This window comes from Halichoerus grypus, chromosome 11 (assembly GCF_964656455.1).
Source record: "Halichoerus grypus chromosome 11, mHalGry1.hap1.1, whole genome shotgun sequence".
Taxonomy (NCBI): Eukaryota; Metazoa; Chordata; class Mammalia; order Carnivora; family Phocidae; genus Halichoerus; species Halichoerus grypus.
In genome coordinates, this window is record NC_135722.1 from 11,244,980 (window position 1) to 11,257,546 (window position 12,567).

At 49.4% G+C, this 12,567-nt stretch overlaps 3 protein-coding genes and 1 long non-coding RNA gene across 15 annotated transcripts in view; 1 reads left to right on the top strand and 3 right to left on the bottom strand.

The window, feature by feature from the left end:
* Nucleotides 1-2,257, bottom strand: part of STX3 (syntaxin 3) — a 47,384-nt gene extending 45,127 nt beyond the window's left edge. The window contains exon 1 of the mRNA XM_036110595.2: nucleotides 1,994-2,257. Coding sequence (XP_035966488.1) covers nucleotides 1,994-2,023 — 30 coding nt within the window. The 5' untranslated portion in view covers nucleotides 2,024-2,257. The remainder of the gene's footprint in view (nucleotides 1-1,993) is intronic.
* Nucleotides 1-12,567, bottom strand: part of LOC118547243 (uncharacterized) — a 215,832-nt gene that overhangs the window by 135,259 nt on the left and 68,006 nt on the right. The window contains exon 4 of one of the 3 annotated variants that reach the window (XR_013442322.1): nucleotides 6,276-6,414. The exons of 1 other annotated variant lie outside the window; for it this stretch is intronic. The gene's annotated coding sequence lies outside the window, so the exon portion shown is untranslated. Of the gene's footprint in view, nucleotides 1-6,275; nucleotides 6,415-12,567 lie in introns of those variants that run through there. One more of the 3 variants, XM_078057966.1, reaches the window with a different exon arrangement.
* LOC144379414 (uncharacterized) lies at nucleotides 1,860-6,977 on the top strand. 10 transcript variants are annotated; one of them, XR_013442331.1, is made up of 4 exons: nucleotides 2,679-2,795; nucleotides 3,226-3,430; nucleotides 4,546-4,641; nucleotides 5,441-6,977. It is a non-coding gene; the product is annotated as an uncharacterized LOC144379414 (long non-coding RNA). The 10 variants fall into 10 exon arrangements; XR_013442326.1 differs by adding an exon at nucleotides 1,860-2,064 and having other exon boundaries at nucleotides 2,676-2,795; nucleotides 3,226-6,977; XR_013442324.1 differs by adding an exon at nucleotides 1,860-2,049 and having other exon boundaries at nucleotides 2,676-2,795; nucleotides 3,226-6,977.
* On the bottom strand, nucleotides 9,777-12,131 carry LOC144378670 (olfactory receptor 10V1-like). Its single transcript, XM_036110608.2, has one exon. The coding sequence runs from the start codon at nucleotides 11,766-11,768 to the stop codon at nucleotides 10,830-10,832; it is 939 nt and encodes a 312-aa protein (XP_035966501.1). The 5' UTR covers nucleotides 11,769-12,131; the 3' UTR covers nucleotides 9,777-10,829.

Consider the following 12,567-nt stretch of genomic DNA (forward strand, 5'->3'; position numbering starts at 1 on the left):
CTCTTTGCACAGCTCTACCAGCCAAACCCCTGCTCCAAAACACCAGGGCAGCACCCCATAACTGCACAGCCTTCAGGCTGACTTTGACCTTCCCCAGGGGTAAAGCTCCATTTGACAGAGGGTAACAATGAGGCTCGGGGAAGCAAGGGGACTTGCTTGGCTTTCCTGGCAAGGAAACTCAGAACTCAAAGTTCTTTGCTTTTTGTTGACAGTGGGCTTGAAAGGGGCTGTGGGCTATCTTCCTCTGGAAATGAATTTCCTAACACAAGGAAGGGAGTCGCCGCTGCCCGCTGTTCAGTTCTGCGCTGTTTTAGGATTGCTGGGTGTGCTGGCCGATAGAGGAAGAGCTTAAAAACCTTTCCTTTCTGCCTCCCCAACCAGCACGCCTCAGGAAAAGAGTCCGGTGGAGAGCGCCAGGGGCCTCGGTTCCTCCCCGGGTTGTGCCCTGCCCAGCTCTGGGACACCCCTCCTACCCAAGCTGAGCTCTACTTGCCTCTTGTATAAAAACAGGGGCAATAAAATCTGCCCTGTCTGTGACCAGGATGTTAGGAGGCTCAGATGACAAAGAGCAAGCAAGCAGGCGGGAGGCAGGGAGGCTCCCTCCCACTCTCTGTGGCTGTGCCTTTTGCTTCTCCTGTTCCCCATCACCCTCGCCTCCTCTGCAGCCCTAGGACCCAGAGCAGGCAGAGCAGGCCGGAGGGGCATGAAGGTCTCACCAGAGACAAGGGAAGAGTGCAACACCATCCCAGCAGTCCCTCACGCTTGCAGGAGGCCTGCATTTTTCCAAAGAGCTTCGACAGCTATCAGCATAATATTTACCATCTATTAATCCTACCTGTGCTCTGCACCTTACAAAGGGCTCTGCGTGCTCTCTCACGCTCTCAGTCCTCACAACCACACACTTTACAGATGACAAAACTAGGCTCAGAGTAAGCAGCGTAGCCAGGAGGCAAGCCCAGTTCTATCCATTCCTGTGCTCCCCAAACTTGAATGTGGTCTTGCATCACCTGGGGAGATTCGTGAGTAATCAGGCTGATTTTGTAGGTCCAGGCAGGGGCCTAGGCTTCGCACTCCTAACAAGCTCCCAGGCAGAGGGACTGCTTTGTATCTATCAAAGGCTAGATTTAAAATTCCGTAAAGACAGAGCCTGTGTCACCCAATCCCCAGGGCTTAGCAGGGGGCCTGCCCCATAGAATGTACTCAGTAATTATTTGTTGAATGAGTCAGTGACTCAAAAACCCACGCTTTAACAATTCTCCATATCAAGCCCCATTATGTCATTTGATACAACAAATCTCTAAGGGATGATCATCCTCACTCGACAGGTAAGAAAACAGACGCTCAGAAGAGTAAGTAGCCTGAGGTTTCACAGCTTTTGTGCAGTAGGACCGGAGGCCGTCTACCTTCGGATCCTTTGCTCAGCTGTCCCGAGGATGACGGAGAAATTAATAATTATAGACCTCGGAATGGCGAGGAGCGGGGCCCATCCTGGCACGTGACCAGCTCACAGCTCAGGAGGTCACCCAGGAACTCTGAGCTGCTCCTGGCGGGGAGGGGCAGCCCGATTCGACGCCGCCCCCCCGCCCAGGGAGACAAGAAGGGAGGGTAGGAGGAGGCTGCTCCTGGGCATAGTGCCAGGCAGTAGCAGGCAGGTGGAGGTGACCCCTGACCTCAAAGAGAACCTCGCTGGGCTCAGGCAGCCCCCACCTGCGGACCCCAGCTCTGGAGTGACACTGTCCAGCTTGGGGGAGGGACGGGGGGGGGAGAGCTGCTGGCATCCACGGAAATCGCAGCCCAGGGATGAATCACCGGCACGTGACCCCGAAGAGGAGGGGAGGGAGGTGCGGAAGGGGCGCAGATGCGGCTGGAGCTCGGGGAGCTCAGGCCTCGCGCGGGGGCCCCCTCTAGCCCCGATGTGGGGAGCAAAGGGAAGGCCCTCTCCCGCGCAGCTGCAGCCCCCGGCCCGCCAGTTCCCGGGTGCGGCGGGACTCACGGCCTTCAGCTGCTCCAGCCGGTCCTTCATCCCGGTGCCCAGGCGCCCGGAGGCAGGTGAGCGCGTCCCAGGTGAGCGGCCGGAAGTGGCGGCCGGCCGGGCCGGGGCGAAGGAGCTGGAGGCAAAGGCGGAGGCGGGCGGCGGCCGCGGGCTAGGAGGAGCGTCCGAGGCCACTGGAGGCTCCGCCGCGCCGCCCCCTCCGGCCCCGCCGGCGCCGAGCGCTCCAAATCCGGCTCCCGGGTCGGCGCCGGCGCGCAGCGCAGATCCGCCCGGCTGGCCCGCCCCTCACCTGGGCCGCGCCCCGCGCTCCTCCTTAAAGGGCCCGAGCGGTCTCCGCCCCCACGGCTCCCGCTACCCGCGCGGCTGGCCCCTCGGGGGGCGGGGAAGTCCTGCTGGAGAGCCCATCCTTTCCGCCCGACCGCCGCTCACCGGCTGCACCAGGCTGTGCCGGGCCCAGCCGCACACAGTCCCGCGAACCGAGAACTCTGGCGATGCGCTTTGCGCCTAGCAGGTGGGAGGGAGAGCCAGGCGTCCCGCCGGGAGGAAGGGCGCTCCGAGGGTCGGAGTTGGCCGTCCAGGGGCCTGCGGGTTGGCGCTGTGGACGCGTGTTCCTAGAGGAAATAACTGGGAATATGACGGGACTGAACAGGTGGGGGCGAAGAATTTGGGTTTGACACCGTAGGCAATCGGGGCTCCTCCGAGAAATGGAAGCAGTCCAATGTTGAAGTCAACACCTGCTGCTAAGAATGTGTGCAACTTTGGGGAAGTCGCCGTTTCTCTACGGGACTCCGTTTCCGCGTCTGTAAGTCAGAGTAAATACCCACTTCGGTGTGCCGTGAGGCCCGGGCGACAGAGGAGGAATGACTGGCTCGTACCGCATAGCGCTGGGTGGTAAGATGGAGATGTGTGGTATCTCTATCTATTCGGAAAGCTGAAGCGGTCTCAGTTCCTACGCGGTGTAGGTTCCCGGGTGGGATGTGTCTTCTGAAAAAGTGGGCGGGATCTTCGTGCTGACCCCTCCCTCTACACCCCACCCCACCCTCTCTTCCCTCTTCCCCATTCGTCTTCGCCCTTGGGAACCAATGATCTATCCCGCGGAGGGCGGTGCTCAGCAAGTGGGTCTGGCAGTCCGAAGGCTGAATTCTCAAGTCAGGAAAAGAATGTGCTAGATGTATTCAGGTTAAGAGGCTGTAAATATTTTCGTAATTCTAACAGAACTTTGCCCTCTTCAGCGATCGTAGTGCTTGCTCCATGCTGACTTCATCGCCTCCCATAAAGATACGGTCTGTAGGCGGTCGGGTGGATGAACTCTGTGATTCTCAGCCCAGATGCTCCCTGTAGGCTACACTGCCTTCCACCCCCGGCCTTCCCTTAGGTGGGTTCCCGACTTTGGTAAAGGAAGGTTTCTGCGCCCCCTGGTGGTCATAAATGGAAAAGGTGAGTAAGTCAGAAACCGTATCCCACCTTTCTTTAAATTTTTGTTAGTGGGGATGGATGGCTAGGTCCCGCGCCTTAGGAAAACAGAGTCTCCTGAGGGAAACAGATATGTGAACAGCTCTACATTAAAGTCTGGAAAGGGCCATAGGAGTCTGGAATAAGGATCAAGGTTAGCCATTCAGCTTCTGCCTGAACACATCCAGAGATGGAACATTCAAGGCCTCCTTGTTAATGATAATTGTTTTTAAAAAGATAAAATCAGGGGCTCCTGGGTGGCTCATTCGGTCAAACGTCTGCCTTCGGCTCAGGTCATGATCCCAGGGTCCTGGGAAATTAATGAGGGAACGATTAAGGTGTCAAAAAAAACTGTTTAGAGAAGGACCCAAAGAACACACACCTACAGGCAATCAGGAATGCTGAAATGAGTATGTTAAACGCAAAACTGGTTTCTGGGGGTGGGAGGAGATCAATGGCACCTCCATCAGAAAGATTTCATTTGCCTCTCTATGGACAAGAATTATTTGCATTACCAGCAGTTTTCTACAATTTACAGAATTGTAAAATAGTTACAAGACCATAGGAGGCACAGATCAATAATAAAAGCAAATAACCCAGAAAGGCCTAGCAGGCCATCTGACACCTGGTAATCTTTTTTATTTTTTTTCCATCTTAATTGTTTCACAATTTTTCCAGACACCCTCAAGGAAGCATCTTTCCTGGTGGAAGAGTTCCAACCATTGTTTGTTTGTTTGTTCATTGCTATACAAAACAAAAATTTCCCTCCCTATAATTTCCACCACTATTTCTTGCTCCTTGCCTTTGTCCAAACATTTAAGAAATGTAATCTGTCCTTTGCATGAAGGGAGAGTTGCTATGGGGCTGTAGAATGATTGCTGACACAGAGCTGGGAGGCCTGGGTTCTAGGCAGAGTTTCTGCCACACAACGGCTGTCACTTCACATCACACAACCTTCTTTCTCATTTGTGACATAGGGGGCTGGTCAAAACTAGTGGTTCCCAACCTCTTCAAGATCAAGAACATCCTATTGTCTTTGTTTTCATTCATGGATCTCTTATTTCAAAAGATTCCTTATCCTTATCAAAATATATTTACAGGGTAATCAGAAATTTGGATTCCTCGAACTCAGATGCAGAGACCAGATTGGTGGTTGCCAGGGGTGGGGGTACAAAATGGATGGAGGAGGTCAAAAGGTACAAACTGCCAGTTATAAGTCCTGGGGATGTAACAAACTGCATGGCAACCAGAGTTAACAAGAATGTATTGTGCATTTCAAAGTCGCCAAGACCGTAGATCTTAAAAGCTCTCGGGACCCCTGGGTGGCTCAGATGGTCAAATGTCTGCCTTCAGCTCAGGTCATGATCTCAGGGTCCTGGGATCAAGTCGGGCATCATTGGGCTCCTTGCTCAGCGGGGAGCCTGCTTGTCCCTCTGCCTGCCCATCCCCCTGCTTGTGCTCTCTCACTATCTCTCTGACAAATAAATAAATAAATAAAATCTTTAAAAAAAAAGTTCTCATCACAGGAAAAATAAATTGTAACTATGTGAGGTCACAGATGTTAACTAAATTTATTTTGCACTACATATATATATATATCTCAAATCATTATGCTGTATACGTTAAATTAATACCATGTCATATGTTAATTATATCTCAATAAAACTAGAAAACCAAAAAGACATTTGATTTCCTACTGATGTTTCCATGAAGAAAAAATATAATAACCTCTTGGTTAGCCTATGGGGCCATAACAGAAATGACTATATGATTTCCCTTAAAACTTCTTAAATATTAGAAATACTGTAAAGAGCCCTCTTAAGTGCAGTTGGAATCCAGGAACCCAAGAGGGGACACATCGGCAGACGTCTATTATTATAGCATTCTATTTGAAGGTAGTTACAGACTTCAAGCCTTCCTTAAAACTCTCATTAGGCATGAACCCTATTTTATTCATTTTCTATTAGTATATTAATATTTACTCTTCCCTGCCAGGCAGAGAAGTATGGATTCCACCTGCTAGTCGTGTACAAGGAACTGGAAAAAGTCAAGTTAACTGGAATATGGGACCTGGGCAAGGAGAGTCCAGGGGCTGGTGAAAAAGACTGATATTGAGCCCAAGTGGACGCTAGGGTCTCCAGGTCAGTGGACATGGACTTAAGGTTCAGTAGGAGCCCCTTCTCTCTGATGTATTTTTATTTTTCTGCCCCACAGTGGAACTTGGTTCCCCACCTACTCTGTCTTGGTGTAGCTGTTTCCCCATTAAACAAACATAATCCAGATCAAGTGTGCATTTTGGCTATGTATAATTCAGCCAACACTTAATTTCACTTTTACAAACAAACCAAAAAGAGGATCCTGGCATTTGGGAGCTCCACTTCCTTCTCTCTCCTCACTCCGAGCCTACTTCTTTTCCCATTGAGAAAAGGACTGAGCTTTACCCGATCTGGACCATCTGCGGAACAGGCGAGACCACTTTCTGGCTGGTGCACCTCAAGGTAATGGTGGTGAGTAGAGATAAGGGGAACTAGAGAATTTAAGGGGAAGGTCCTTTCTGTTCCCAAGAGCATCTCTTCCCCCACTGCGGGAGGGATGGAGAATAAACTTACTGACCTGTGGTCTTCTCCCCCTTACCCCTGTTGTTTGTATTGGTTATATAGAGCTGCATAGCATAATGGCCCTTGAACCTAGCAGCTGGAAACAGTAAACCTTTATTATCCTCTGGCTTCTGTGATGCGGGGATCCCCGTGCAGCTGAGCTGGGTGCTTCTGTCTCACAATCTCTCACAGACTGCAGAGAAGGTGTTGCCTGGGGCCACAGTCTCATCTCATGGCTTAACTTGGGAGGGTCCGCTTCCAAGGTCACTCTGTGGTTGGCAGGATTGGGCTCCTCAAGGGCTATTGGCCGGAAGCTTCCCTTGGTTTCTTTGCCATGTAGTCCTCTCCATAGAGCAGCTCACAACATGGCAGCTGGTTTCCATCAGAGCAGGAAGACGAGAGAGAGAGAGAGACGGAAGCCAAGGTGTATTTGTAACCCAATCTCAGCTGTGACATCACTTTTTCTCTATTCGTTCACTAGAAGCTACTCACCAGCTGCAGCCAACACTCAAGGTGAAGGGAATGAATACACAGGAGAATGAAAGCCAGGAGCCATCTCTTAGCTACCCAGTACATAGTTCAAATCCCAAATTAATGCCAGAGTTAATGCTATTCACCTTCTAGAGCTCTCTTCTCCCCCATATCCGTCCTGGACAACTCTCATACATTCTCCAGGCCTCAGAGCAAATGTTTCACCCTCCAGGATTGACTTAAGTGTCCCCCAGACGTGCCCCTGTGACACCCTGGACTTCACCATAGCCCTACCACACTGCGAATGACCTGGTCTGCCTCACACATCTTCTGTAAACTCCGTGAGGGCAGCAGTCTTGTCTCTTCTCTTCTATCGACATGGACCCAGACCCAGGCATAGGGCCAACAAGGGACTAGGCACTCAGTTAATGTTTACGAAATTTAATAAATGAATCTTCCCATAATATGGCTCCATTATGTCTTTCTTCTGATTGAGACTCCTCAGTGGCCTCTCATTACAAAGAGGAGGGAGTCCATACTCTTAGAGTGGCATTCAGGCCCTTGCCCCTTCTGGCCCCGGCCCTGTGCACTGTCACTCCGTGCCACACACAACACCATCGTCAGCCTCACCAAATGCCCACCTCTTCTCTGAGCCAGATGTGCCCGGGATTTCCCACCTACCTCTGCCCGGTAGGCCCTTTTTCCATTTCATGTCTGGCAGACCCCTGCTGCTCGTTCAGGACGGAACCCTCTGGTTCACTCAGGCGGCCCCTTGGCCCCGCTGCCTGCCTGCCCCTAAGAGAACTTGTTCAGACCTCTTTTTAAAGCCCACCCCGTGTTGTCTTGTACCTAGCTGCTTACCCGTCTGTCTCCCTGGCTAGCCCATGAGCCGCTTAAGAGCAACAAACCAGGATTATTCACCTTCCAGGGCTACTATGAAGTAAGTGGAATGCAAGTATTTGGAGATTAACCAAGGAATGCACCAACATAGGCACCCCTCCATTTGGATATTAAACTAACCATGCTGAATCTTTCATTGTACTTTTACAGTTTTTCTGTGCCCTCCCCCAAGATGTCACAATAATTTGAGGAAATAGAGTAGATATTATTGCCCCCATTTTATTATGAAATTAAGTACAGAAGAATGAAGGGATCTCCCCAGGCTCCCATAATACAGGGATAACTTACTGGGAGAGGAGCAGTTTTGTTCCCCGGGCTTTGAAACCACACCATGCACATCAAATCCCACATTCTGCCTGTCCTGGCTGTGTGACCTTGAACACATTACTGAAATTCCCTGTGTCACAGTTTCCTTATCTGTAAGCAGAGAAAACAATAGGGTCGTCTCATGGGTTTTTGTGACGATAAATGGGCAATCATTAATTCCCTAATGCAATCACTTGAGAAGAAGCCTACTAACCCATGATAACTACACTTGTTTTTCTCAAGGAGCGTGGAGAATTGAAAAATGCCTGGACTATTTCAATCGCTAGTGAAACCACCCTCTTGGTAGTCAGTCAGCCTCAGCAGGTTCAACAGGGTAAGGAAGAGAAGAGTTCAGTGGTGACAGAATTCAGAAAACATCAGAGAAATGGATCTCTCATCCTAGAGTCTGACTGCACATTTGCACGTTACAAGCACCAAGTGAACCTGTAGGAGACCACTGGTTGGGGTTTGATCAGCACAGTACTCTTCACACTTGTTTGACCATAGAAAGTTTATTTCTCCCAAACACCAATTATTCAACAAGACTCGTGTCCAGAAAATAACACTGACGTAGGGGAATAGCGCAGTAGGACACGGGAAGGGCAGCAAGTGTCCGTAAGTGAACCAAAGAAGATCCTTTCTGGTTCTTGTCTGTCTTTGCTTTTTTTTTAAGATTTTATTTATTCATTTGACAGAGAGAGAGAGCACAAGCAGGGGGAGCGGCAGGCAGAGGGAGAAGCAGGCTCCCCATGGAGCAAGGAGCCCGATGCGGGACTCGATCGCGGGACTCCAGGATCAAGACTGGAGCTGAGGGCAGACGCTTAACCAACTGAGCCACCCAGGTGCCCCGGGTTCTTGTCTTTCAAAGGAAGATGGGAACATTTCAGTTCCATGTAATATGAATCCTGGTCATTGTTTCTAGCTTCTAAGCCTGTGATACATTTTCAGAAAAAAAAAAAAAGAAAAGAAAAAAAATGTAGCAGACATTTTATACTTTTCCAGATAAGGAAACAGAGGCACAAAGCGCTCATTCTTCTGCCCTTACAATTCCGCCCTTCAGAAATGCCCTTCCTGGGCGCCTGGGTGGCTCAGTCAGTTAAGGGTCATGAGACTGAGCCCCTCGTCAGGCTCAGCTGAGTCTGCTTGTCCCTGCCCCCCCACCCCCCTCCCACACGAGCAGGCACGCTCTCTTTCTCTCTCTCTTTCTCTCTCAAATAAATAAATAAAATCATTTAAAAAGAAAGAAGAAGGAAGAAAGAAATGCCCTTCCTGCTCCTCTTTGCACACAGAGAGAGACCTGGACACCTGCATGGTGTTGCTCAAATGCCACCTCCCCCATCACACTTGCCTTGATTCCTTTATCTGTCCCTCCTCCAGAAGCTCATGGCATTGTATCGCTTGCCCTTGGGCTATCATGGTTTGTGTTCTTAAACACTACTAGACTTAACCTCCTTCAAGGCAGGAGTTGCCTCTTACTTACCTTTCCACTTCTTGCTCCACCTACCGCGGGTGGGTACATAGTACATAGCAGAGTTCCATAAATAGTTGTTTACTGTCTTCTTAAATATTGTTGAATGAATAAATCACTCATAATTTTTTATTTTTATTTTTTTAAAGTAGGCTCCACACCCAACATGGGGCTTGAACTCACAGCCCTGGGATTAAGAGGCACACACTCCACCAACTGAGCCAGTCAAGCACCCCAATAAATCCCTCACTAATCAATGGGCAGAGGAGTAAATGAGCTTCCCCCACCCTACAAAAAGACAGTAAACTATCTATGTTCTGATGTTCTGATGCCATTACTCTGAGACAGGGATCGTCCTGAAACAATTACCCTCCTGCTCACAGCCACATTAGAGTCCTTTCCCCTCGTTGTGTCCAGCCAGTGTTTATCTTCACAGAACTAGCTTTTCCTCAACCTGAATCCAGATCTGAACCAACATTACCCCTCTCCTACCCAGAGAGGCTCAATTTTAAAAGGCAATCTTTCCATAGTATGTACACTTCGTGTCTTCGTCCATCCGGGCTGCCATTACAAAGTACCATAGACTGGGTGGCTTTGTAAACAACAGACATTTATTTCTCACAGTTCTGGAGGCTGGAAGTCTGAGGTCAGGGTTGGGTGAGGAACCTCTTCCAGGTCACAGACTTCTTGTATCCTCACATGGCGGAAGGGGCCAGGGAGCTCTGTGGGGTCTCTTTTATGAATGCACTAATCCTGTTCCTGAGGGCTCCATCCTCATGACCTAATTACCTCCCAAAGGCCCCACCTCCTGATATCATCCCATTGGGGATTAGGATTTCAACAGATGAACCTGAGGTAGGAGGACACAAATAATCAGACCATAGCAGCTAGGGACAGAGAGAAATGTGAAACATGTGAGTGTGTGTGTGTGTGTGTGTGTGTGTGTGTGTGTGTGTGTGTGTATCTGAGACAGAAAGGACACAATGGGGAGGAGACCCAACAGGCACGGGGAGAGTGAGTTAGACGCAGACTAACAACTAATACGGAGTCAGAGATTGAGATGCAGACAGATTAGCTCTGGGTATAAAGGTAAGAAAAAAGAACCACAACTTTTAAACTCCAGTGCTTTCCCCATCACCTTTCCCAGGAAGAAGAATTTAGGATGAAAGAGAATTCGAAAAGGTATAAGCTCAGCATTTGCACCACGGCAATCAGCAGAGAGTGGTTGCGATGGTCCTGGTTTGATGAGCATCTTGTTCTTGGCTCTGGCCCTGAGTACATGTGTCAACATGTGACCCCACTAAGAACCTGAGAACCGGACACAGACTTTACATGTAATGATGAGGATAAGCAATGACCACATTCACTGCCATATCGCCCTTTAAAAAATCACGAAGTATTTTCACTTTGGGTCCTCAAAACTACCCCAGATTTAAGTCTAGTGGGCATTTTCATCCCCATTTTAGAGATGAAGAATCCGAGGCTGAGAAAAGAAAAATGACTCAGAAATAATATAACCAGGAAGAAGTAACAGTATAAATCCAATGACCTCTTAGCTCCCACCTCCTCATCTCCCAGAAAGCATACTCATTTGTTTCTTCCCAGCAATGTTGGAGAGGAACATCCAGAGTGTTTACTGTGTTTAGGACAACAGGAATCTGATCATTGTTCTCTTCAAAGCATCCTTAAGCTCTCTGTTTCTCATGCTGTAGATCAAGGGGTTCAGCACAGGGGTGATGAATGTATAAACCACAGACACTACCTGGCCCCTCTCTGGAGAGTAGCTGGAGCTCGGGCACAGGTAGATGAGGCCCCCACATCCGTACTGGAGCAGGACCACAGTCAGGTGGGAGGAGCAGGTGGAGAAGGCCTTGTGCCTCCCCTCTGCCGAGCGGATCTTCAGGATGGCGGCCACGATGAAGACATAGGAGAGAGTGATAAGCAGGAAGGGGATGGTGAGGACGATGATGCTGACCACAAACAGCGTGGCCTCATGGACCCAGGTATCTGCACAGGCCAGTCTCATGACAGGGAGGACATCGCAATAGAACAGGCTGATTTCTTTGCTGCTGCAGAAGGGGAGTTGGAAGATGAGTACAGTCAGCTGCAGTGCCAAGATGAAGCCCAGCACGAGAGACCCCAGGGCCAGCTGGACACACAACCACCAGCTCATCATGAGGGTGTAACGCAAAGGGTGACAGATGGCCACAAACCTGTCATAGGCCATGACAGCTAGTAGAATGCAGTCAGCACTGCCTAGGAAGGTGAAGAAGAACATCTGGGTTCCACAGCCAGGCAAGGAGATGAAGTCTCTCTCCGTGGACAGGACGCTGGCCAGAGTCAGCGGGGCAATGGTAGAAGAGTAGCAGATCTCCAGAACTGCCAAGTTGGCCAGGAAAAAGTACATGGGGGTGTGCAGAGAATGGTTAATCCAGATGATGAGAGAAACGGAGACATTGCCACTGATGCTGACCAGGTACATGATCAGGAAGGCCACGAAAATCAGCATCTGCACCTCAGGGAGTTTGGAGAAGGGGCGGAAATGGAAGTGAATTATCCCAGTTTGATTTGCACTCTCCATGTATTCAGTGCATTGAGCCTGTTGATGGCACCGTGCTGCCCCCTGAGGACAGATTAATGTCAGGACATAGAGCTCCTGCTGGGTGACCCATTCAACTCTTGGCCTCTCCCTTTCCTGAGCTCCCCAACCCTAACCATCTTTACCTCCAGGCTAAACTCCACAACTGGGGCACCTGGGTGGTGCACACAGTCGGTTAAGCATTTGACTCTTGGTTTCAGCTCAGGTCGTGATCTCATGGTGTTGAGATGGGACCCACGTCAGACTCCATGATCAGCACAGAGTCTGTTTGAGATTCTGTCTCCCTCTCCCTCTGCCCCTTCCACTCGTGCTCTCTCTCTCTTTCTCAGATAAATCTTTAAAATAAATAAATAAATAAATAAATTCTGCAACTCGCTTCTAAATAAGACTTTTTGTTGTAATCACCCAGAAGTAGTTCACCACAGAAATCCTTTCTTTAAAATTGTGGTAGAATGTACATTGCATAATATTTATAAGTTTAGCCCTGTGTAAGCATACAATTCAAGGGCATCAAATACATCCACAATGTTGTGTAACTATCACCTCTATCCATAACCAAAACTTTTTTATCATCCCCAACAAAAACTGTGTACCCACTAAACAATAACTCACCATATGGCCTCCTCCCAGCCTCTAGTTACCTCTATCCTAATTTCTGTCTCTCTGAGTTTGCCTATTCTAGGTACCTTCACACAAGTGGAATCATACAATATTTGTCCTTGTGTGTCTGGTTTATTTCACTAAGCATAATGTTTTCAAGGTCCATCCATGTGGTAGCATA